Source organism: Canis lupus, chromosome 4, assembly GCF_048164855.1.
Source record: "Canis lupus baileyi chromosome 4, mCanLup2.hap1, whole genome shotgun sequence".
In the NCBI taxonomy this organism is placed as follows: domain Eukaryota; kingdom Metazoa; phylum Chordata; class Mammalia; order Carnivora; family Canidae; genus Canis; species Canis lupus.
In genome coordinates, this window is record NC_132841.1 from 20,676,834 (window position 1) to 20,701,592 (window position 24,759).

At 40.3% G+C, this 24,759-nt stretch overlaps 1 protein-coding gene and 1 long non-coding RNA gene across 10 annotated transcripts in view; one reads left to right on the plus strand and one right to left on the minus strand.

Annotated features, from left to right (window-relative positions):
• The window catches only part of CCAR1 (cell division cycle and apoptosis regulator 1), a 61,606-nt gene extending 50,043 nt beyond the window's left edge, over positions 1–11,563 (plus strand). For all 8 annotated transcript variants that reach the window (XM_072823365.1, XM_072823368.1, XM_072823370.1 and 5 more), the window contains 6 exons: positions 4,754–4,836; positions 5,161–5,307; positions 8,057–8,177; positions 8,266–8,451; positions 9,162–9,367; positions 10,703–11,563. In XM_072823365.1, the coding sequence (XP_072679466.1) occupies positions 4,754–4,836; positions 5,161–5,307; positions 8,057–8,177; positions 8,266–8,451; positions 9,162–9,367; positions 10,703–10,762 (803 nt within the window). In that variant the 3' untranslated portion in view covers positions 10,763–11,563. The remainder of the gene's footprint in view (positions 1–4,753; positions 4,837–5,160; positions 5,308–8,056; positions 8,178–8,265; positions 8,452–9,161; positions 9,368–10,702) is intronic.
• The window catches only part of LOC140631935 (uncharacterized), a 105,300-nt gene extending 80,862 nt beyond the window's left edge, over positions 1–24,438 (minus strand). For both annotated transcript variants that reach the window (XR_012029471.1, XR_012029470.1), the window contains exon 1: positions 24,352–24,438. This is a non-coding gene — a long non-coding RNA (uncharacterized lncRNA). The remainder of the gene's footprint in view (positions 1–24,351) is intronic.
• Positions 24,439–24,759: the final 321 nt, after the last annotated feature.

Consider the following 24,759-nt stretch of genomic DNA (forward strand, 5'->3'; position numbering starts at 1 on the left):
AACACAATTACCAGAATAACATTTGGAAAATTTAAGTCATTTATTTGTTTCTTTCATTTGTTCTTAGATTCCTTCAGTGGCTCTCCATTCCACTCTATGTAAAAAGTCAGTGTTTCCAGTGACCTCTAATACTTTATCACATCAAGTCTCTAATTTTATCTCTTACCACTCTTTCTACTTGGCTTTCGCACCTAAGGCTTTGTGACTTTCTTGAACCCATTATGTATGCCCCTATATTAGGGCCATTCCTTCTGCATGCAAACTCCAAGAGATCTACCTTCCTGATGGTTTCTAATTTGAAGTTTTGTTCAGCGGTCACTTTCTCAGTGAGACCTGCTCTGCCCCCACTCTTATTTAAAATTGCAATCTTCCCCACCAATACACATTCAGAATCCCTTCTTAATCTGCTCTACTCACAGAACTCAGAAGCTATTTTACTATACTACTTATTTTATTTTCTGTCTTTTCCCACTTGAATATATATAAGCTCTTAATAAGGAAAAGAGTACTTTGGGGATCACCTAGCTGACTCAGTAGAGCATGTGACTCTTGATCTTGGAGTTATAAGTGTGAGCCCCACGCTAGGTATAGAGATTACTTAAAAATTAAAAAACAAACAAACATTTTTTTTGTATTTTTTGGAAGATTTTATTTACTCATGAGAGACAGAGACACAGGCAGAGGGAGAAGCAGGCTCCACGCAGGGAACCTGATGACGAACTTGATCCCAGGACTCCAGGATCATGCCCCAAGCCAAAGGCAAACAAACACAACCGCTGAGCCACCCAAGCATCCCCCAAATTAAATTAAAAAAAATTTTTTTAAATAAAATCTTGAGAAAGAGGGGTTTTTATTTCCTTTTTGCTGATATATATGCAAGTTCCTGGAGCTGTCTAAATATCCAAATAGGCTTTAAATAGAAACTTGAACAAATATCATAAACAACAAAGCCAAATAGGGTGATCGATTATAGTTCTCATTTGGTTTCCCTGGTATTTCCAGTTGCTGCTTGCTTCAATATTTTCATAGTTTTCCTTTATTTCCCCCACCATACTTTATATTTCATTATCCTCTCAAGTTACTTGAAGATCACTCTTTTTCAAATAAAGTAGAATGGTGATTTTTTAAAAAATGAAAACATAATGCCATTTCATGTCTAAAATCATGTTGTATCTTCTTAGTAATCAGGGGAGCATATTGCAATGAGTATTTTTTACCAATCAATTTGATAAAAAAGTTGTTTTAAGATTTGTTTATTTGAGAGAGCGGGGCAGGGCAGGATAAGAGAGAGTCTTAAGGGATGCCTGGGTGGCTCAGCAGTTGAACATCTGTCTTTGGCTCAGGGTGTGATCCCTGTCTTTGGCTCAGGGTGTGATCCCGGGGTACTGGATCGAGTCTTGCATTGCATCGGGCTCCCTATGGGGAGCCCACCTCTCTCTCTACCTATGTCTGTGCCTCTCTCTCCATCTCTCTCATGAATAAATAAGTAAAATCTTTAAAATAAATAGAGTCTTAAGCAGGCTCCCATAAGCGTGGACACTGATGCGGCGCTTGAGATGATAATCTAAGCTGAAACCACAAGTCACATGCTCAACTGACTGCCACCCAGCTGCCTCTTAACAAAAAGTTTTTAATAAAAGATGCAGTTTAACAATTGACAAGGTTAAAGAGAAGAGTTATTTCTTATAGTCAGTTTAATTGGGGCACCTGGGTGGCTCAGTTGGTTAAGCATCTGTCTTTGGCTCAGGTCATGATTCCAGGACCTGTTGGGAAATCTGCTTCTCCCTCTCCCTTTCCCTCTGCTCATGCACACTCTCTCTCTTTCTCTCTCTCTTTCTCAAATAAAATCTTAAAAAAAAATGTTACACTTTTTCTGAACAGAAATTTGACAATGTTAATGAACTGTATCCTTTAAAATACCAACACAGGGCAGCCCAGGTGGCTCAGCGGTTTAGTGCCACCTTCAGCCCAGGGCCTGATCCTGGAGACCCGGGATCGAGTCCCATGTCAGGCTCCCTGCATGGAGCCTGCTTCTCCTTCTGCCTGTGTCTCTGCCTCTCTTTCTCTGTGTGTGTGTCATGAATAAATAAATAAAGTATTTTTAAAAATAAAATAAATAAAATAAAATACCAACACAGATGTTCATTCCATATTGTCTATACAAGCAAAAATCAGAATTGGTCTTAACATTTATTTATTTATTTATTTATTTATTTATTTATTTATTTTTAAGATCTGTCTATTTTAGAGAGCAGGTTGGGGGGTCGCAGAGAGGGGAACCTGATTTGGGGCTTTATCCTACAACCCCCACCAAGATCATGAGGGAGCCAAAATGAGAGTTGGATGCTTAACTGAGCCACCCAGGTGCTCCTGTCTTAATGTTTAATAATAGAGAATTATTTAAATATATTTTGCTGTAGACATGCAATTAAATTCTGTGCAGCCCTTGAAGAAACTATTGGAGGATTAATGACATGGAAAAAGATTACAAAGTAGTTTTTTATAGATAGCATGTTCCTTTATTTTTTTTTTTAAAGATTTTATTTATCTTAGCATGAGTCAGGGTAGTGGCAGAGGAAGAAGAGACTCCTCAGTGAGCGGAGAACCTGATATGGGACTCAATCCAGGACCCCGGGATCATGACCTGAGCCAAAGGCTTAACCAACTGAGCCACCCAGGAGCCCCAGGAGCCTGTTCCTTTAAATGTGTTTCATGTGGATAGTTGTGTTGGGGAAAAAAAAAATCTACGTTCCAAGAGAGATAAAGTTTTGAAAATAACAGCTTTCAAGTTGAACTCACATAAGGTGGATCATGTCTATAAAATGTTAATAAAGGAAAGGAATTTAACCTTTGTTTAGTATATGGTATACTCAATAAAAATAACTTGTAATTATAATTCTACTCAGGCTGTTGTTTTCTCTATTTTTGTAATGGAAGAAACAGACTCTTAGCATTAATTAATGCATTAATTTATGCTAAATTAATTAATTTATCCACAATAATAAATCTATAGTGCAGCTGAACTATTCTATACTATAGTATATATGAGAAAAATCCATTCCAAGGACACAATTTTTTTAACCGTTTAAGTGCCGATACATACTACAAAATTCACTGCTTTTATTTTATTTTATTTATTCATGAGAGATGCAGAAGTAGATACATAGGCAGAGGGAGAAGCAGGGTCCCTGCAGAAAACTGGATGTGGAGCTTGATCCCAGGACCCCGAGATCACGCCCTGAGTTGAAGGCAGACACTCAACCACTGAGACACCCAGGCGTCCCAAAATTCACTACTTTTAAATGTACAACTTACTCATTCTTAATAACTTTATAGATTTATTAAACCATCATCACAGTCCAGCTTTAGACCACTTGCCTATTTCCCTTTTACAAAAATGGCTTTATTGAGACACAGTTCCATACTATATAACTTACTCATTTAGAAGTGTACAATTCTGGGAACCTGGCTGGCTTAGTCAGAAGATCATGCAACTCTTGATCTTTGGGTTGTGGATTTGAGCCCTATGTTGGGTGTAGAGATCATTTAAAGTCTATAAATGAAAAACATTAAAAAGAAAATGATTGGATCCCTGGGTGGTGCAGCGGTTTGGCGCCTGCCTTTGGCCCAGGGCGCGATCCCGGAGACCCGGGATCGAATCCCACATCGGGCTCCCGGTGCATGGAGCCTGCTTCTCCCTCTGCCGGTGTCTCTGTCTCTCTGTCTCTCTCTCTCTGTGACTATCATAAATAAATAAATAAAAATTAAAAAAAAAAAAAGAAAATGATTTATCCAGGTTCCCATCTTTAAACATGGAATAGATACATTAATAAAGTAAGATTTTTTCCTTCTTCTAGTGTCTCTATACATTTCTTCCTTTTCTTCTTTATAATTCATTTCTGGGGTGTCTGAGGGGCTCAGTCAGTTATGCAGCCAACTCATAGTTTCAGCTCAGGTCATGATTCTCAGATTTGTGAGATTAAGCCCCACATTGGGCTCCGTGCTTAGTTGGGAGTCTGCTTGAGATTCTCTGAATCCCTTTTCCTCTGCTTCTCCTCCCATCTTCTCGTTCTCCCTTTCCTCTCCCCCTCCTCTCTAAAAACAAAACAAAACAAAACAAAACAAAACTATAATTCTTTTTTTTTTTTAAGATTTTATTTTATTCATGAGAGACACAGAGCAAGAGAGGCAGAGACATAGGCAGAGGAAAAGCAGGCTCCATGCGGGGATCCCAACGTGGGACTTGATCCCTGATCTCCATGATCACGCCCTGGGCTGCAGGTGGTGCTAAACCGCTTTTTTTTTTTTTTAATGATAGTCACACAGAGAGAGAGAGAGAGAGAGAGGCAGAGACACAGGCAGAGGGAGAAGCAGGCTCCATGCACTGGGAGCCCAACGTGGAATTCGATCCCGGGTCTCCAGGATCGCGCCCTGGGCCAAAGGCAGGCGCCAAACCGCTGCACCACCCAGGGATCCCCCCCCCCCCCCTTTTTTTTTTACTATTTTATTTTTCAGTAATCTCTACACGTAATGTGGGGCTAAAATTTACAATCCTAAAATCAAGAGTCACATGCTCTACTGACTGAGCCAGCCAGCACTCCATTAAAGTCCAAACCATTTTTATTCATATGCTATTTCTTTCTATTCTGTCTTTTGAAAACTGATCAGTAATAGAAAACTATTTTTTATGTCTACAGTAATAGAAAATATCTATATTAATGAGTATTTTGTTGCTGTTGTGTTGCTTTTATAGATCGAGATGAGGAAGAAATAAACAAACGAGATGACAAAAGAGATATCAACAGGTACTGCAAGGAGAGGCCCTCTAAAGATAAGGTATCTATTGAGTACTCTATTCTTTATAATATAATAATTTCCATTTCTCATACAATCCAGGCTTCTAGGCATAACATAGTTATGAAGTTTAAGTTCTTGTATATTTATATATTACCACTCAGTGCAAAATTCAGCCAATTATTTTTTGATATTTGTGCTTACATTAGATAAGCAATATGTCTTATTCCTTTCTCTGATATATATAAACCAGATCAACTCATTTTAACTTGTAAGATAAAGCAAAGGTCATTCCATGTTTTTGTTGTCATTTCTCACATTTCAGGGGTAAAGATTATGTACTATTATCTTCCACATTTTCTTTAGGAAAAAGAAAAGACTCAAATGATCACAATTAACAGGGATCTGTTAATGGCATTTGTTTATTTTGATCAAAGCCATTGTGGTTATCTTCTTGAAAAGGATTTGGAAGAAATACTTTATACTCTTGGACTACATCTTTCTCGGGCTCAGGTAATCTGTCTTATGAATGTTTAAAATGAAAATTAACTATCTTTTCAATCTTTTTGAAATGTAAGAATAATACGAGCTAATAGTGATATAGTCAAGAAATACTGAAATGTGTAAAATTTAAAAAAATAGAAGTCCCCTCCAAAGTTATATTTTCCTGGCCTCATGTAATCTTCTAGATCTTTTTAAAGTAACTCATATGTGTGCATATGTGACATTTTGTATAAGGATGTATAATATATGTGTATAAATATATACATAAAATCATTTTATACATTACAGATAGATAACATTTCTTTTTTCTTTTTATTTATTTATTTATTTATTTATTCATGAGAGGCAGAGACACAGAGGGAGAAGCAGGCTCCATGCAGGGACCCTGATGTGGGACTTGATCCCAGAACTCCAGGATCACCCCTGGGCGGAAGGCAGGTGCTCAACTGCTGAGCCACCCAGGCATCCCTCTTTTTATTTATTTAAAGATTTTATTTCTAAGTAATCTCTACACCCGGTGTGGGGCTCAAACATAAATCCCCGGGATCCCTGGGTGGCGCAGTGGTTTAGCGCCTGCCTTTGGCCCAGGGCGTGATCCTGGAGACCTGGGATCGAATCCCACATCGGGCTCCTGGTGCATGGAGCCTGCTTCTCCCTCTGCCTATGTCTCTGCCTCTCTCTCTGTGTGACTATCATAAATAAATAAAAAATTAAAAAAAAAAAAAAACATAAATCCCCAGGGTCCCATGCTGTACCAACTGAACTGGCTGGTGCCTTTGGACAATTTTTTTCATTTAACAATATATAATCATTCTACCACGAAAATAGAAACCCACTTTGTTCTTTTTATGACTGTAAAGCATTCTGTAATATAGATGTACCATAATTGCCTTGAATAGTCTCAGTTGCCAGGCAGTTTCTTTTTTTTTCTTTTTTTCTTTTTTTCAGTTTTTTGGTTTTTGAAAAAAAATTTTATTTATTCATGAGAGACACAGAGAGAGGGGGTCTGGCTTCCTGCAGGGAGCCTGATGCAGGACTCTCTTCCAGAACGTGAGGATCATGACCTGACTGGTCAACAACTGAGCTACCCAGGTGCCTCTAAGGCAGTTTTCATTTTTTAGAATTATAGATTATGCTGTAATAAATATCTTTGTACATATCCCGTTTTTATAAAGATTTATTTATTTGAGAGAGCGAGTGTGCACACAAAGGGATGTGGAAAGGGTCAGAATGGAAGAATCTTTTAAGCAGACTCCTTAACTGAATGTGGAGCCCTGTGTGGGGTTTGATCTCCAGACCCTGAGATTACAGCCTGAGCTGAAAGCAGAAATTGGAGGTTTAGGGATGCCGGGGTGGCTCAGCAATTGAGCATCTGCCTTTGGCTCAGGGCGTGATCCTGGAGTTCTGGGATCGAGTTCCACATCGGCTCCCTTTATAGATCCTGCTTCTCCCTTTGCCTATGTGTCTGCCTCTCTCTGTCTTTCATGAATGAATAAATAAAATCTTTTTTTTCTTTTTTTTTTGAATAAATAAAATCTTTAAAAAAAAAAAATTGGATGTTTAACCGACTTTGCCATCCAGGGTCCCCCTCCCCACCTCTCTTTTCAAAGTAGGTTCCAAGCCCAGTGTGGGGCTTGAATTCACAACCCTGAGATTTAGAATCACATGCTCTTCCAACTAAGCCAAGCAGTACATATACCTTAATCTATGCATTAATATTTCTATCAGCGTTACGTGGTTTTTACTAACAAAAATTTTTTCAAGTGATAATTTGGATTTTAGGTTTTATTTATTTATTTATTTATTTATTTATTTATTTTAAAGATTTTATTTATTCATGAGAGATACACATAGAGAGAGAGGCAGAGACACAGGCAGATGGAGAAGCAGGCTCCTTGCAGGGAGCCTGATGTGGGACTCTATCCTGGGGTCTCCAGGATCAGGCCCTGGGCTGAAGGCGGCGCTAAACTGCTGAGCCACCCAGGCTGCCCAGAGAAGACAGTTTAAAAAAAAAAAAAAAATCACAAGGAGGGCACCTGGGTGGCTAGTCAGTTAAACCTCTGCCTTTGGCTCAGTTCATGACCCTCAGTGCCCTAGGATTCAGCCCTGAGTTGGGCTCCCTGCTCAGCAAGGAGTCTGTTTCTCTCTGCTCATGCTCTTTCTCTCCCTTAAAGAAATAAATGAAAAAAATGAAAAAAAAAAGAAAATATGAAAAATATTTAAAAAAAAAAAATTTGCCACCTGGGTGGCTCAGTGATTAAAGCGTTCAGCTCTTGATTTCAGCTCAGAGCATGATTTTAGTATTAGGAGATTAAACACAGGCTCCGTGCTTAATGGGGAGTTGATTGAAATTCTTTCCTTCCTATACCTCTCCTCCCATCTGTGTGTGCACGCACACTTGCTCTCTTTCAAATAAAATAAAATAAAATATTGTATTTATTTATACATGAGAGACACAGAGAGAGAAATAGGCAGAGCATGAAGTAGGCTCTATGCAGGGAGCCCGATGCGGGACTCAATCCCAGGACCCTAGGACCCTGGGATCACAATCTGAGCCAAAGGTAGACATTTAACCACTGAGCCACCAGGCACCCCAAATAAAATCCTTTAAAACAAACAACCCACAAGTGTTCTTGAGTGGGAAAGTATACCTGAGAATATAGATGCCATTGTTCATCACATGTGAAAATTAGAACACAGTTAAGGAGAATCAAAAATGTATTCTCATTTTATACTTGTTTATTTGCTTGCATAACAGGTAAAGAAACTTCTTAATAAAGTAGTACTCCGTGAATCTTGCTTTTACCGGAAATTAACAGACACCTCAAAAGATGAAGAAAACCATGAAGAATCTGAAGCATTGCAGGAAGATATGCTAGGTTTGAGTATATTATTCTTAGGTTGTGTTATTTTTATTATAATTATTAAAAAAGAAAAATAATAAAATAGTGATCTTTTCTTTTATAGGGAACAGGCTGTTACTTCCAACACCAACAGTAAAACAAGAATCAAAGGATGTGGAAGAAAATGTTGGTCTTATCGTGTACAATGGTGCCATGGTAGATGTAGGAAGCCTCTTGCAAAAATTGGAAAAGAGTGAAAAAGTAAGGGCTGAAGTAGAACAAAAGCTGCAGTTGCTAGAAGAAAAAACGGGTAAGGAACAGCATTGGGTATTTTGGTACTTTGAAAAGCCTGTTGGAATATATAATTGTACACACTTATACATACCTGTATATACATACCTGTGTACACATATCCGTACTTTGCATTTTAGTCTAGGCACATAATACAACTTACTTTTGACCATTAAAACCTATAAAATTGCTTAGCTTTATAAGAATTAATCTTAGATTTTCATGTGAATTCTTAGATTCCTCACTTGTTCTTTTGCACTTTTTAAATCCTCCCTAGTTCTACTTAGTTGTCAGTTTCTGCTTTCTCTAATCCATATACTCATCTAAAAATGGAACCTGGGTTTAGAAGTAATACTTGGGTAAAACTTAATTTAAATGAAGTGAGTATTGCATCATACTTTTTAACTGTGACATTTGTGGCTATTTGAAGGAATAACTTTTTTATTTTCCTTAAAATTTCTTTTTAAGATTTACTTATTTTAGAGAGCGCACACAAGTGGGGGGAGGGAGAGAAAAAAAGAATGATAGAGCAGACTTCTGCTGAGCACAGACCCCAGTGCAGGGTTCAGTCCCAGGACCCTGAGATCATGACCTGAGCCAAAATAAAGAGCCAGCCACTTAACCTACTAAGCCACCCAGGCACTGCTTCCTTAAATATTTGTAATCTCAAAGTTAAATTAGAGATTTTAAAGGGGTAAAATGGTGAATTTCATTTTTTTTTTTAAACAGATGAAGATGAGAAAACCATATTAAATTTGGAAAATTCCAACAAGAGCCTCTCAGGTGAACTCAGAGAAGTTAAAAAGGACTTTAGTCAGTTGCAAGAAAACTTAAAGATTTCAGAAAACATGAATTTGCAGTTTGAAAACCAACTCAATAAGACAATCAGAAACTTATCTACAGTAATGGATGAAATCCACACTGTTCTGAAGAAGGTTAGCGATTTTGTAGTTTCATTTTTCAGTTTATTTTAACTTTGAAATCTGTTTGGAAATTTTAATGTCTTTAATCTCTTAGTTGTTTTTCTCAGAGCAAATAGTAATATTCTGTCCTTTGTCAGATTAATCAAAAGAGATTTCCAAAAGATTATATTTTTCGAGAATTTAGTTGGAATGTCAACATGGTTTATGTATTGTAGACTTAAAGCAAATTTTGTTTGCATTTTTTTAGAACTATAGAGTGAATTGAATTTGAGGGAAATAAAAGCATTTCTTTTTTTTTTTTAAGATTTTATTTATTTATTTATTTTTAATTTTTTATTTATTTATGATAGTCACACACACACACACACACACACACACACACACACACACAGAGGCAGAGACATAGGCAGAGGGAGAAGCAGGCTCCATGCACTGGGAGCCCGACGTGGGATTTGATCCTGGGTCTCCAGGATCGCGCCCTGGGCCAAAGGCAGGCGCTAAACCGCTGTGCCACCCAGGGATCCCAGATTTTATTTATTTATTCATGAGAGAGAGAAGCAGATACACAGGCAGAGGGAGAAGCAGGCTCCATGCCAGGAGCCCGATACAAGACTCTATCCTGGGGCCCCCGGATCACGCCCTGGGCCAAAGGCAGGCACTAAACCGCTGAGCCACCAGGGATGCCTGCATTTACTTCTTTTATTTTTTTTTATTTATTATTATTTTTTTAATTTTTATTTATTTATTTTTTATTTACTTCTTTTAAACCTATTTATTGTTGGGCAGATTTAAGAAACTCTTTGGCACTATCAAAATCAATTTATTAGTTTTTTAAAAGATAGTATTTATTTGAGAGAGAAGAAAAAGAGGATAAGCAGGAGAAGGAGTAGGCTTTCTGTGATCAGGTAGCCCAATGTGGGGCCTCATCCCAGGACCCTGAGATTAGGGCCTCAGATGAAGGCAGACACTTAACATATGGAGCCACCCAGGCGCCTCACCATTTTTTGTCACTAAAAAAAAAAATCTGTAACTCCATGCCATTATAAACTAACTCAAATAATTGAGACCTACATCCTCAGTCTACTCAGAACAAGGGGTGAAAAATTTTACTACTGTGCAGGGAACTATTGTTCCTAGGGACCTCTCATTTCTCAGGACTTAAATAGCTTTCTCAAATACTAGAAACTGTTCTGCATAGAATTGAGAGGTTCTTTTCTAGTTTCCCAGTGTCAGTTTTTTATAGATGGCAAAATGAGCTATCTGGAGAGTCTGTTGACTGTCTATTTTTAAACTTATATTTAAGAGAATCTAATACAATACACTTTTCCCTTGTCTATTGTGTTACAGGATAATGTCAAGAATGAAGATAAAGATCAGAAATCCAAGGAGAATGGTGCAAGTGTATGATAAAATACGTGTATTGATGAGGAATGGTGTTAAATAATGTAATATATAAAATCATGATACAAGAATGTTTGAAAGTGATGCATGTTTGATTTTAGTAGTATAAATATGTTAGTTCAAATGATGTATAAAGTTTTATGAATGTGAAGAGTCTGCTTTTGAAAATTGCTTGTAATTCCTGGCATTCAAATTATTAAACACTCCTTGAGTGAAATAATTTTGCATTGCAAAATGTTTTAGGATGAACTTTGTTATAGTTTTAACCCCAATAAAGTTCATCAGTTTAATTGATAGTAGTATTTAATTACCAAATGTCTTTTATTAAAATGCTTAGAAAATTGCAGTTTTATTTATAGAATTATCATTATTAGGTTTTTATAAAAATTTTTTAGTCTTTTAAAATTTCAGTATAAATCATAAAATAGCATGCTGCTTAATTTTTTGCAAGATTTTTGAATCAGACTTTTTTACTTGTCTTAAAAAAAATCCCCTCTAATTATCAGTCTCTAAACTATTCATTAAAAATTCAAGTCATCCAAAAGATAGTACACCAAAAACTAAGAAAGTAAGACAATTACCATTGTTATTATATATGTTAGACTTTGCAAAAAACAAATAGTACTAATGTTAATGTTACTGCTTTCATTTAATTGTTCTACTTTCCCAAAATAGCACCTATATTACAATTTTGAGGGTTTTTAAAAATGCAGTATATGTCAAATGTACAGTTTAGCACCAAGCCAGTAGATGTCAGTATGATGTCTTAAGTTAAGCCTTCTTTAATTAAAAATAATTTTTTTATTAGTGTGTGTACTTCCTTCAGAATTTTAGTGAATACTTGAGAGTTGATTAACTGTTGAGTAAAAAGGGTAGAAAACATGATATACTCTAAAAGCCAGTGATTCTCAACAGGGGGTGAACTTGCCCCAGAGGACATTTAGCAATGTCTGGAGACACTTCTCACAACTGGGTGAGTGAATGCTATGGCATCTAGTTTTCAGAGGCCAAGGATGTTGCTAAACATTTTACGGTGCATAGGACAGCCCCGCAACAAGAAAGAATTACCCAGGGGCACCCGGGTGGCTCAGTCAGTTAAGTGTCTGCCTTCAGTTCGGGTCATGATCCCAGGGTCCTGGGATCAGACTCACATTGGACTTCCTGCTCATCAGGGAGTCTCCTCCCTCTGCCCCTTCTCGCACTTATACTCTCTCTCAATAAATAAAAGCTTACAATAAGAATTATCCACCCCAAAATGTCAGTAGTGTTTGAGCTGAGAAACTCTGGTCTAAAGAACTATAGGAGGGTCACCTGGCTGGCTCAATTGGTAGCATGTGACTCCTTGATCTTGAGGTTATTAGTTCAAGCTCCACATTGGGTGTAGTGATTACTTAAAAATAAAATCCTAAGGCAGCCCCAGTGGCTCAGCGGTTTAGCGCCGCCTTCAGTCCAAGGTGTGATCCTGGAGACCCCCTGGAGACCCTCTGTGTGTGTGTCTTCCATGAATAAATAAAATCTTTTTTAAAAAAAAATTAAGAATGGAACACTCAACTGACTGAGCCACCCAGGCACCCCAAGAATATATGAATTGATCTTGGGATTTGAGTTCAAGCCCCACATTGGATGCCAAGCCTCCCTAAACAAACAAAAATAATCTTTTCCTTTAAGGATTAAATGACATATCTTTTTTTTTTTTTTTTAAGATTTCTTTATTTAAGAAATCATGTGCATGTCGGGGACAGAAGATGGGCAGAGAGAGAGGGAGACAAGGACATTCCCTGCCGAGTGGGGCTTGATCCCAGGACCCCGAGATCATGACCTGAGCTTGAAACCCAAGAGTTGGGTGCTCAACCAACTGAGCCACCTAGGCACTCCTAAATGACATGTCTTTGAAATAACACTAGTGGGGATCCCTGGGTGGCGCAGCGGTTTGGCGCCTGCCTTTGGCCCAGGGCGCGATCCTGGAGACCCGGGATCGAATCCCACATCAGGCTTCCTGGATGGAGCCTGCTTCTCCCTCTGCCTGTGTCTCTGCCCCTCTCTCTCTCTCTCTCTGTGTGTGTGTGTGTGTGTGTGACTATCATAAATAAATAAAAATTTAAAAAAAAAAAAATAACACTAGTGAAAACTGACTCACATCTTTAGCAGATGATTAAAGTTTTTTTGTATTTAAGTAACCGTTACTGGACTATTTCTCTGTCATAGAAATACATGCCATACTAGGATTTATTTTATTTCATTTTGCTTTATTTGCTAGAATAATAGGTAGGTGTTCCAAATACATTAATATGAAAGTATAAGTGCCATGTTACACATGCCGTAAGCCAAATTGAATCCACATGGCTCTTACTAAGAAATAGATTAAAATACCTGAAATTTTTTAAAACCAGTTTTTGTTCTAAATTCCTCTTTGGGGGCATCTGGGTATCTCAGTTGGTTAAGTGTCTGCTTTTAGCTTCGGCTGCCTTCGGTGGCTGCCTGAAGATTCCTTCCCTCTGCCCCTTCTCCCCACCTACTCATACACAAGCCCATACACCTGCTCTTTCACTCTCAATTTTTTTTAAGATTTTTATTTACTTATTCGAGAGCGAGAGAGAGCATGAGCAGGTGAAGAGGGAGAAGCAGACATCCATGGAGCAGGTAACCTGCCACAGGGCTTGATCCCAGGATCCTGGCATCATGATCTGAGCCAAAGGCAGACACTTAACCCGACTGAGCCATGCAAGTGCCCCATAAATAAATCTTTATAAAGTCATAATTAACTGCTCACTGACATTTAAATCACTTGATAGACTTGAAGAATCTCAGAGGTGATTGTGGCATTCATCTCATATCAGATTTGGGATGACATCAAATTTTATAGGTTTAAAATATTTTTATATAATTGACTTCAGCTTATATAAATAGTTGGAATTCCAGAATTCATCGTGGCAGAGTTAGGAAGAGCTAACATAGGACTCTTCCACCGTACCTTTCGTATGTTTTAGCAGAGTGAAACCTAAATAATTTAGTCCTCAATTGTAATTACTTGGAAAATACTGTTTTAGTATAAGAAAACAAACATGTAAAGACCCTGTACTTACTGAGCAGGATTGAGGGGAGTAGATTTAGCTGATGTCCTTTTCATCTGCCCTCTTGTGCATCCTGAGCACTTAGAGTAGCACTGCATATCTTAACTGTATAACTGCACCTCAACCTCTGCACACATGCATGACTTGCAGAGAATATTCAATTCAATATTCCATCAATTGTGCAGCCCTGGGCCATTCTCTCTGAACCCTTAGAGTGGAGAGGATATGGAGTGTACCTTTGTTGAGGGGTCAAGCTTTGGAGACTGCCAAAGGTAGACTTAGGAAGACTTGATGCTTTTACAGTTTTGGTAAATCTTAATTAGCACTAGCGGGAAAAAAAAAATTAGCACTAGTGGAGACGTATGAACTTGGACACAGGACCAAAGACCATGGCAGTCCCACAAGTCTCAACTTCAGTTTAGAAGTAGAAAAATTTCAAGTGCCTTAGTTTCTGGGCCACAACTCAGAGTCTTACCTGAGATAAGGAGGACAAAACCAGGATTTCTGCCATAGTGACAGTGTAATTGTGTTGAAAAAAAATTTTTTAAAGATTTTATTTATTCATGAGAGACACAGAGAGGCAGAGACATAGGCAGAGGGAGAAGCCCCACAGGGAGCCTGTTGTCAGACTCAATCCCAGGACCCCAGGATCATGACCTGAGCCAAAGGCAGATGCTCAACCACCTAGCCACCCAGGAGTCTCTGTGTTGAACCTTAATACAGACGTGGTCACTTCTTTCTGGTAATATTTACGTAGGAAAACAAATTCTCATTTTCTGCTAAAGAAAGAAATTTGGAATATGTTAAATATGGAGGAGTAGATAGAATTATTGACCTTTCAGCAGGAAAGGAATCATATCTTCTGTGGTTGGCTGGATCCAGGCCAGTCTTTGTGAATTGTCCCTGATCCAGATAATACTTGACCCTTGAAAGGCTGCTCAGAGGGGATCCCTGGGTGGCGCAGTGGTTTGGCGCCTGCCTTTGGCCCAGGGTGCGATCCTGGAGACCCGGGATCGAATCCCACGTCGGGCTCCCGGTGCATGGAGCCTGCTTCTCCCTCTGCCTGTGTCTCTGCCTCTCTCTCTCTCTCTCTCTCTCTCTCTCTCTCTCTCTCTCTGTGACTATCATAAATAAAGAAAGAAAGGCTGCTCAGAGCCTGAATTCTCTTGGCTCCTTAGATCTCTTAAATACTGACTAGAATTTATCAAAATTACTAGAGTGGGGACTATACATATGGTTTGACATACTACTCTAACAGGCTTTCAGAGCACTCTGACAGTGCACAAGGGCACTCCTTCCCTACTTCCTTCCACGTGACCTTTCTAACCCAGCAGACTCCTCTCATGAGACCTTTGCAAGTCTGCAAGTTAACTCTGAGATGGCACTGAATATTTATTTGGGTCTGAGATAACCTGAGGTTTCCATTGTCAGAAGTCCTGTAGGTTTGCTCCTAGTGAGTGTAAAGTCAAAATAAGTACAGAAAAATGTATTGGTGGGGTGCCTGGGTGGCACAGTCACTTAAGCATCTGACTCTTGGTTTTGGTCCAGGTCATAATGTCAGCAGGGCCATGAGATCACGTCCCAAGTTGAGCTACACTCTTGCAGAGCCTGCTTAAGATTCTCACTCTCTGGGACGCCTGGGTGGCTCAGTGGCTGAGTGTCTTTGGCTCAGGGTGTGATCCTGGGGTCCTGCAATCCAAGTCCCCAATTGGGCTCCCCGCAAGGAGTCTGCATCTCCCTCTGCTTTTGTCTCTGCCTCTTTCTGGGTCTCTCATGAATAAATAAAAAAATCTAAAAAGAAAAAAGAAATTCTCATTCTCCTTCCACCCCTCTCCTTTCCACATGCTTGCACGTGTTCTCCCTCTCAAGAACATGTTGTGTTTTATTTTTTAATTTATTTATGATAGTCACAGAGAGGCAGAGACACAGGCAGAGGAAGAAGCAGGCTCCATGCACCGGGAGCCCGATGTGGGATTCGATCCCAGGTCTCCAGGATCGCGCCCCGGGCCAAAGGCAGGCGCTAAACCACTGCGCCACCCAGGGATCCCAAACATGTTGGTTTTAATCGAAGTGATCACAGTAATTAGAGGCACCATAAAAGCTTCTATTGGACATGTAATGTGCAGCACATTTCTTGCTTTAACTGCAAAACTAGTTGCCATGTTTGTGGGTTCCATGAAAAAAATGTTTCCTTCCTACTCTAATTTTGTATTCTGATTATTTTGAAAATTAAAATTAACATCTAAGAATATCGTCACAAACTGTTTTAGAGCTTTTAATGGAATGATGAGAATGTTTCAAGAATCAGACACTTTTCACTGCCTTATTTTAGGATTTATTAATAGAGGTGGGTGATATTTAGACCATAAGTTTTATTGTCTAAACTAGGAACTTCTTTGAAAAGAGGGGGCCAAGGATAATTAAGCCAAGATATTGGGTATAAACCAAGACTAAGTCAAGCTGATTATTGCCTACTTAGTATTCATTTTGAGGGTAATATTGACCTGCTCTTGGTGTTTACCAATTTAAAAACAAGCCTCGGGTTTATACATGAATGAAGATTTCGCCCCAACTACTTTTGACCTTAAAAGTTTTTCTTGTGTATATGGAGGACAGGTATCAGATAGTGAAAATAGGGTACTACTTAAGTACTGAGTCAGCTCCTTCTTTGAGCCCCGTTAATGATGGAGTTTGAATGTGATCATTATGCCTAAACTAAGGCAGTGGTTCTTCAAACTGGTATGCAGCAATATCACTTCTCGGCCTTTTGGCTAAGATCAAGTGCAAACTGTTATGCAGCAGAATCACTTGATAAGCTTGTTAAAACACAGATTGCCTGGCCTACTTTCCAGAATTTCTGATTGAGAAGGTCTGGGGGAGGGGGGCCCGAGTTTGCATTTCTAACAAGTCATCAGGTACCTGCTGCTCTCCTAGGTTAACAAGCTTAAACATCCTCTTGACTAAGGTATGTATAACAGATTTCCCTCCTTAATATGTGATTTTAAAAACTCCAGGAGGGGTGCCTGGCTGGCTCAGTCAGTGGAGCATGCAACTCGTTAGGGTCCTGAGTTTGATCCCCATGTTGGAGGTAGAGATTACTTAAAATATATTATTTGCTTTGAGAGAGAGAGAAAGACTGTGTGCTAGTAGAAGTAGAGAATAATGGGAGAGGGAGAGAGAGCATCTTAAGTAGGCTCCAGGCCCAGCATGGAGACTGTCATGGGGTTAGATGTCACTACCCTGAGATCACGACTTGAACCAAAACCAAGACCCGACTGAGCCACACAGGCAACCCAAAAAAAATCTTTTAAAAACAAAACAATTCCAAGAAAAGTAGCAGTTGTCTTAGATATTATCTGAGCAATTTGGGCTTTTTTCTGTAGGGGTAGATTTTTAAGATTTTATTTACTTATTCATAGAGACAGAGGCACAGGGAGAAGCAGGCATCATACAGAGAGCCTGATGTGGGACTCGATCCAGGGTCTCCAGGATCATGCCCTGGGCTGCAGGCGGCGCTAAACCGTTGCGCCACCGGAGCCGCCCAGGGGTAGATATTTCTTCATTGGATAAGCAAGTCTAGGAACCTGCAGGGTATATACTTTGAAAAGCTATTTTAGGGGATGCCTGGGTGGCTCAGCGGTTGAGCATCTCTGCCTTTGTCTCAGGACGTGATCCTGGAGTCCCAGGATCGAGATCCACATTCGGCTTCCTGCATGGAACCTGCTTCTCCCTCTGCCTGTGTCTCTGCCTCTGTGTGTGTGTGTGTGTCTCTCTCTCTCATGAATAAATAAATTCTTAAAAAAAAAAAAAAAAAAACCTGGGATCCCTGGGTGGCGCAGCGGTTTGGCACCTGCCTTTGGCCCAGGACGCGATCCTGGAGATCCGGGATCGAATCCCACGTCGGGCTCCCGGTGCATGGAGCCTGTTTCTCCCTCTGCCTGTGTCTCTGCCTCTCTCTCTCTCTCTCTCTGTGACTATCGTAAATAAATAAAAAAATAAATAAAAAACTACTTTGAGATCGTTTCTTTACAGGAAAGGTCACAACTACTTAAGCAACAAATATGCTGGGAAAAATCCATTTTCTTCATAGTTTCTTGTTTCACTTCTCACCCTCAAGCTGACATGACTATATAATTTTCTTGTGAGATATCGTATAATGAACATAATCTATTAAGGTAGAGTGTCTTTGTGGTTGATGTGGTCCCCACCATCCGCTTGGGGTCAGACAAGCAGAATGCCCAAACATAATAGTTTATGAAGGGTAGTTAAGACCTTGATTGGGCGAGCAGGTAGGTGGTGAGGGGGCCTATCAGCTGCTGGCTTGGGCAAGAACACTAGGTTGCTGGGCTGAGAGGGGAAAAAAAGAATTGATACGGTCAGCAGAGGGAGGGGTAAACAGTAAACATATTTTTGACAATGGAGAGGTCAAGAAAATGGCAAGGCAAGACTTGGGCAGATAGATAACAAGCAATGAGGGAGGATCTTGTGATGTGGGTTGTGTGCAGACAGGTTTCAGCTGTGTGGCTCTAGCCAGGGGTTAGTTGTCTGCCTGAATTTAAAGGGACTATTCTTCAACACACTGACTTCATCTTCTGAAGCCTTAACTGGAAAGGCTGTATTCTCTCGAGGCAGAAAGGGAGCTTCCATGACTAGTTAGGGCCCCAGTTGAATTGGCAAAGCAAAAATGGTGAGAGAAACTTTATTTGGCTAAATTAGATAAATCCTAAAACGTTGCTCCATCAAGCTTTTAAGGATGTAGAGTATTTCGGTAATCAATGATACCAGTGATGTGTGGTGGGCATCCTAACTGTGCTGCTCCCCCATGTCCTACCGAAGGGTGGCTGAGAGTTCAGATTCCCGTGTACAGGCTGATTTAACTGCCCAAAGGTATAATCTGGTGAGTGGAGAGAGTATGGGGTGTTGAGGAAGTAATAGCCCTCTAGGCTGTGTACTGAAAGTCAGATAGATTATAATCTTAGGTCCAGGGAAATTGATCAGTTTGAATTAGACCACAGCCAGTGGCAGAACCATGAAGACAGTCTGTAAAGAAGAGAGGATTTTGCAGACTTGTCGGGACCCCAACCACAGAAGCAGGATTGAGAGCTGGAGTCCCAACTTCATTTCAAACAATTTATGCAGAGGCCAGGAACCAAAGTAGAGGCTCATCTATACAGATGTTGAAGACAAGAGCTTGATGTGGCTGGTGCCATTTGGGTGCACACCACATTTAAGGCAATGAAAAAAATTTTTTAAATATTTATTCATGAGACAGAGAGAGGCAGAGACAGGGAGAAGCAGGCTCCACACAGGGAGCCCAACATGGGACTCGATCCTGGGTCTCCAAGGACCACACCCTGGGCTGAAGGTGGCGTTAAACCACTGAGCCACCCGGGCTGCCCTGAAAAAAAATTTTTTAAGATTTTTTACTTATTCATGGGAGACAGAGAGAGAGGCAGAGATACAGGCAGAGGGAGGAAAAGCAGGCTCTCCCTGCAAGGAGGCTGATGCAGGACTCCATCCCGGAAATCCAGATCATGCCCTGAGCCAAAGGCAGACAGACACTCAACACCTGAGCCTCTAGGCGTCCCAAGGCAATGAAAGTTTTAATTTCTATCCACTGGGATGATGAACTCCTCCTTACATGTCAGCTCAGAGACCTGGTGAACCTAAATCTACAGTTTAAAGGTATCTGATACTTAGAGCTAGGTAGGGCTGAAATGAAGGCTTAACCTTGAGTGGTTTTACAAACATTTATTAATCAAAAATAAGCATTTTAATATATTTAATATGTTTTGTTAGTGTGAGTCAACCACATTTCAAATTGGGTGAAATGAAATCTAGAGTAAATCTAGATTTGGAATAAAATAGGAACCCTGCCATTCTAAAGATAAGACTTCAGTTCCAGTTAATTTTTTTTTAATTAAGATTCTATTTATTTATTCATGAGAGACACAGAGAGAGAGAGGCAGAGACACAGCAGAGGGACAAGCAGGCTCCCCGCAGGGAGTTCGATACAGGACTCTATCCCAGGATCCCGGAATCACTACCCGAGCCCAAGGCAGATGCTGAACCGCTGAGCCACCCAGGCGTACCTAATTTTTTTTTAGACTTTGCAGTAGGGTGCTTGAGTGGCTCATTCAGTTAAGTTTCTGCCTTTGGCTCAGGTCATGATCTCAGAGTCCTGGGATCAAGCCCTGAGGCAGACTCCATGCTCAGCTGGGAATCTGCTTCTCCTGCTCCCCACCCCTCTCCCTGCCCTTGCCCCATGCATGCTCGCACTCAAATAAAAATCTTAAAAAAAAAAACCTTGTAGTACTCTAGTTCATAAGCAAATTCTAGACCAATGGGTAAAAACTTGTGTTTGCTATAGGAAATCCTAAACTATTGTGAATCTGTGTGTTAAAGAGATTTTATTTATATATAGTGCATGGATATATTGGGAGAACTTCTAATGGTAACAAAAATTTTACGGTGGACATTGCTGGAGTAACTGTAGATTCTGGATTACTCTCTCTGGATTATTTATTTACTCATTTTCTAAGTGGACATTTTATTTTATTTTTTATTTATTTATGATAGTCACAGAGAGAGAAAGAGAGGCAGAGACACAGGCAGAGGGAGAAGCAGGCTCCATGCACCGGGAGCCCGACGTGGGAATCGATCCTGGGTCTCCAGGATCGCGCCCTAGGCCAAAGGCAGGCGCCAAACCGCTGCGCCACCCAGGGATCCCGGACATTTTATTTTTTAAAAGATTTTATTTATTTATTCATGACAGACACACAGAGAGAGAGAGAGAGGCAGAGACACAGGCAGAGGGAGAAGCAGTCTCCATGCAGGGAGCCTGACGTGGGACTCCAGCCCGGGTCTCCAGGATCACGTCCCGGGCTGAAGGCGGTACTAAACCGCTGGGCCACCAGGGCTACCCATAAGTGGACATTTTAAAACATCTATTCTTTACTAAGGTGTTTAAAAGAATATTTTAAGTCTAGTTTAGATATATCTATCACCTTTTAAATATTTGGCTCTTGGGGGGATCCCTGGGTGGCTCAGCGGTTTAGCACCTGCCTTTGGTCCAGGGCATGATCCTGGAGTCCCAGGATCAAGTCCCATGTCAGGCTCCCCGCAGGGAGCCTGTGTCTCTGCCTCTCTGCCTCTGTCTCTCTCTGTCTCTCATGAATAAATAAAATCTTTAAAAATAAAAATAAATAAATAAATATTTGGCTCTTGGCATTGCTTTACAGTGTCTTGAGAGCAGATGGCTTTCTAATTCATCAGTTTTAGAACACATGTGCCTTGGACCTAACATCAAAGAATGTCATATAATTAATTTCTATCCTTTATTGCACTACTGAGTTTCATTTTTGTTAATGTGGCTAAGGGGGTCCCTTGTTGTATACAGTTTGTTCTAAGTCATCAAATTTGGGGAATTAATTGAACTTTTCCAAACATTTTTTATAATTGTATTTTCATGACCTTTGCCCTACAAACTCTAAGCTACTAAATCAGGTGGAAATGTCCATGTACAGGTGGAACATTTGGTTGCATATACATGTGGTCCAACAAAAATTGATATTGTACCATTATAGTTCAGGCAAATGAAACTTTATAAAGTGCCGGGAATAGCTTTTTTTAAAAGATATTTTTGTTTTTAAGTAATTTCCCCACTCAATGTGGGGCTCAAACTTACAACCCCAAGATTAAGAGTCACATGCTTCTCTGACTGAGCCGCCAGGCAACTCTATGGGCAGGGAATAACTTGAAGTGTAATACATAGAAAGCCATTTAATAGAGGTTATTGTAATATTGATCTTGGAGTTTAAAACTTTTTCAAAACTCACATCTAAAGAGACAAAATATTCTAAATTTTCTGACTTAAGATAAACAAAAACCAAATTAGTCTTGAGATTAGTTTGCTATGACAAATTCTCCTTTGCAACAGTCATATAAGAGTTTGGAGAATTGATATAGCAGTTAGCAGTGTTAAAAAACAAATTTCAGGGTGCCTGGGTGGCTCAGTAGGTTAAGTGTCTGCCTTCCGGTAATGTCATGATTCCAGGGTCCTGGGGCTGAGCCCCACGTCGGGGCTCCCTGCTCAATGGGGAGTCTGCTCCTTCTTCTCCCCTCCCCCCCACTCATGCTCTCTCTCTCTCAGTCTCTCCCAAATAAAACTTTTTTAAAAATCAAGTAAATTTAAAATATTCTACTAGCTTTATTCAGGGATTTATAAATTGGCCAGCATTCCATCTAGCGAATAAAAAGGACTCTAAAGAGCTGCGGGCAGGACAAAGAAGCTCCTTTTAGCAGAGTGGATTTTTTGTGGCAAGGTGACCTTCCTTTAGGGGATGGCAAGGTTCTAGCAAGCTGATTACCTCCGTAGAGTTGTCCAGGTAATCCCAGCTTGAATAGTTTTAAGATTCTACTCCTGGGAGAGGTTAAAACTCTAATTGAAGTTAGGCATTATGTCTTGGTTTGGTTAATGTGGGCTTAGCACAAATGACTCCATTTTGGGCCTATTGTCTCTTTTTTTAAAGATTTATTTATTTAGGGCACCTGGTGGTTCAGTTGGTGGTCGGAGGGTCATGATCCCAGGGTCCTGGGATCAAGCCCCCTGTCAGGCTCCCTGCTCAGCAGGAAACCTGCTTCTCCCTCTCCCTCTGCTGCTCCCTCTGCTTATGCGCTCTTTCTCTCTCTGCCAAAGAAAATCTTAAAAAAAAAAAATTATATGAGTGGGGAGGGGCAGATGGAAAGAATCTTCAAGCACACTGCCTGCTGAGCGTGGTGCCCAGTGTGGGGCTCAAGGAGGGTGCTCAACACAGGGCTTGATCTCCCGTGTCTGAGATCCTGACCCAAGCTGAATTCTAGTCGAGGGGGATCCCTGGGTGGCTCAGTGGTTTAGCGCCTGCCTTTGGCCCAGGGTGTGATCCTGGAGTCCCGGGATCAGGTCCCGCGTCAGGCTCCTGGCATGGAGCCTGCTTCTCCCTCCTCCTGTGTGTCTGCCTCTCTCTCTCTCTCTATCATAAATAAATAAATCTTAAAAAGAAAAGAAATCTAGTCAGGCACTCAATCAACTGAGCTACTCAGGTGCCCCCTGTTGTCTTTTTTTTTTTTTTTTTAACAATTATTGATTGCTGCAGGAAAACAAAATCATGTTGTTTTCCCCATCCTAAAGGTGAGAAAACACAACCAAAAAATTAAAAGTTATTCCTTTATGGTCCTCAAGAAAATGATAAAAGGTTTAATATTTTACATCATGTCACCTTAGTAAAATCTCACATCTCCTTCCTACTTGAACCTGGCCTCCCAGGCTTTTTATAAGATTGTATTTCCTGGGATCCCTGGGTGGCACAGCGGTTTAGCACCTGCCTTTGGCCCAGGGAATGATCCTGGAGACCCGGGATCGAATCCCACGTCGGGCTCCCGGTGCATGGAGCCTGCTTCTCCCTCTGCCTATGTCTCTGCCCCCCCCCTCTCTGTGACTATCATAAATAAATAAAAATTAAAAAAAAGATTATATTTCCTTTTGGGACGCCTGGGTGGCTCAGTGGTTGAGCATCTGTCTTTGACCCAGGGCATGATCCCAGAGTCCCAGGATCAAGACCCACATGGGGCTCTTTGCATGGAGCCTGCTTCTTCCTCTGCCTGTGTCTCTGCCTCTCTCTGTGTGTGTGTGTCTCTCATGAATGAATAAATAAAAATTTTATAAAAGATTACATTTCCTTTTATTTATTTTAAAGATTTTATTCATTTATTCATGAGAGACACACACATAGAGAGAGGGAGAGACCCAGGCAGAGGGAGGAGTAGGCTCCTGTGGGACTCGATCTCAGATCCCAGGATCACACATGGAGCTGAAGGCAGACGCCCAACTGCTAAGCCACCCAGGCGTCCCTTCCTTTTATTTTATTTTTTTAAGATTTTTATTTATTTATTTATTCATGAGAGACACAGAGAGAGAGAGAGAGGCAGAGAGAGAAGCAGACTCCATGCAGGGAGCCCGACGTGGGACTCGATCCCGGGTCTCCAGGATCAGGCCCTGGACCGAAGGCAGCGCTAAACCGCTGAGCCACCCAGGCTGCCCCCCCCCCCTTTTTAAGATTTTTATTTATTTATTCATGAGAGACAGAGAGAGAGAGAGAGAGAGGCAGAGACACAGAGTGAAAAGTACCTTCCTTTTATTTTTAAAATAAGGTTGTACTTCCAAATGCAGCTCACTGGTTATCTCTAGCCTTTTTATCTTCCTTCAGGCAGGGAAAGAGCAGAGTACATTTAACATGTATAGAATAAATATTTTATGTCCATCTCCTTGCTGAGATAGACCTGTTGAAATCCTGGCCCTGGCCACACAAAGACCGCTTGCTGTTTCTGGCTATAACATAAATATTTAATTAAAACGTACTTTGAGCCATTCTTCTTAAGGTATAAAATACGCTAGCCTTGGGGTACACTTAGGCCATTTCCAAAATCTATGTATTATTTATTCCAGGGTTTTTATCAGCTTTGCAAACTCAGAAGGCAGTCACTTACTTGGCTGTTGGAAACGCTTCCAAGAGATGAATGTTTAACCTTTGAGCTACTGTTTCCAAAAGAGTATCAGGCAACCAACCATCCGTATAAGAATTGGAATTTGGAATAAAATGAAAATTCTACCATTCTTTTTTTTTTTTTTTTTTTTAAGATTCTATTTATTTATTCATGAGAGACAGAGGCAGAGGGAGAAGCAAGCAGGCTCCATGCAGGGAGCTCCATGTGGGACTGGATCCTAGGACTTCAGGGTCAATGCCCTGGGCCAAAGGCAGGCGCTAAAACACTGAGCCATCCAGGGATCCCAGAATGCTACCATTCTAAAGTTGATCCTTTAGCTCCACAGTTAATTTGGTTCTGTTTTTTTTTTTTTTTTTTATAAAATTTTTTTTTATTTATTATTTATGATAG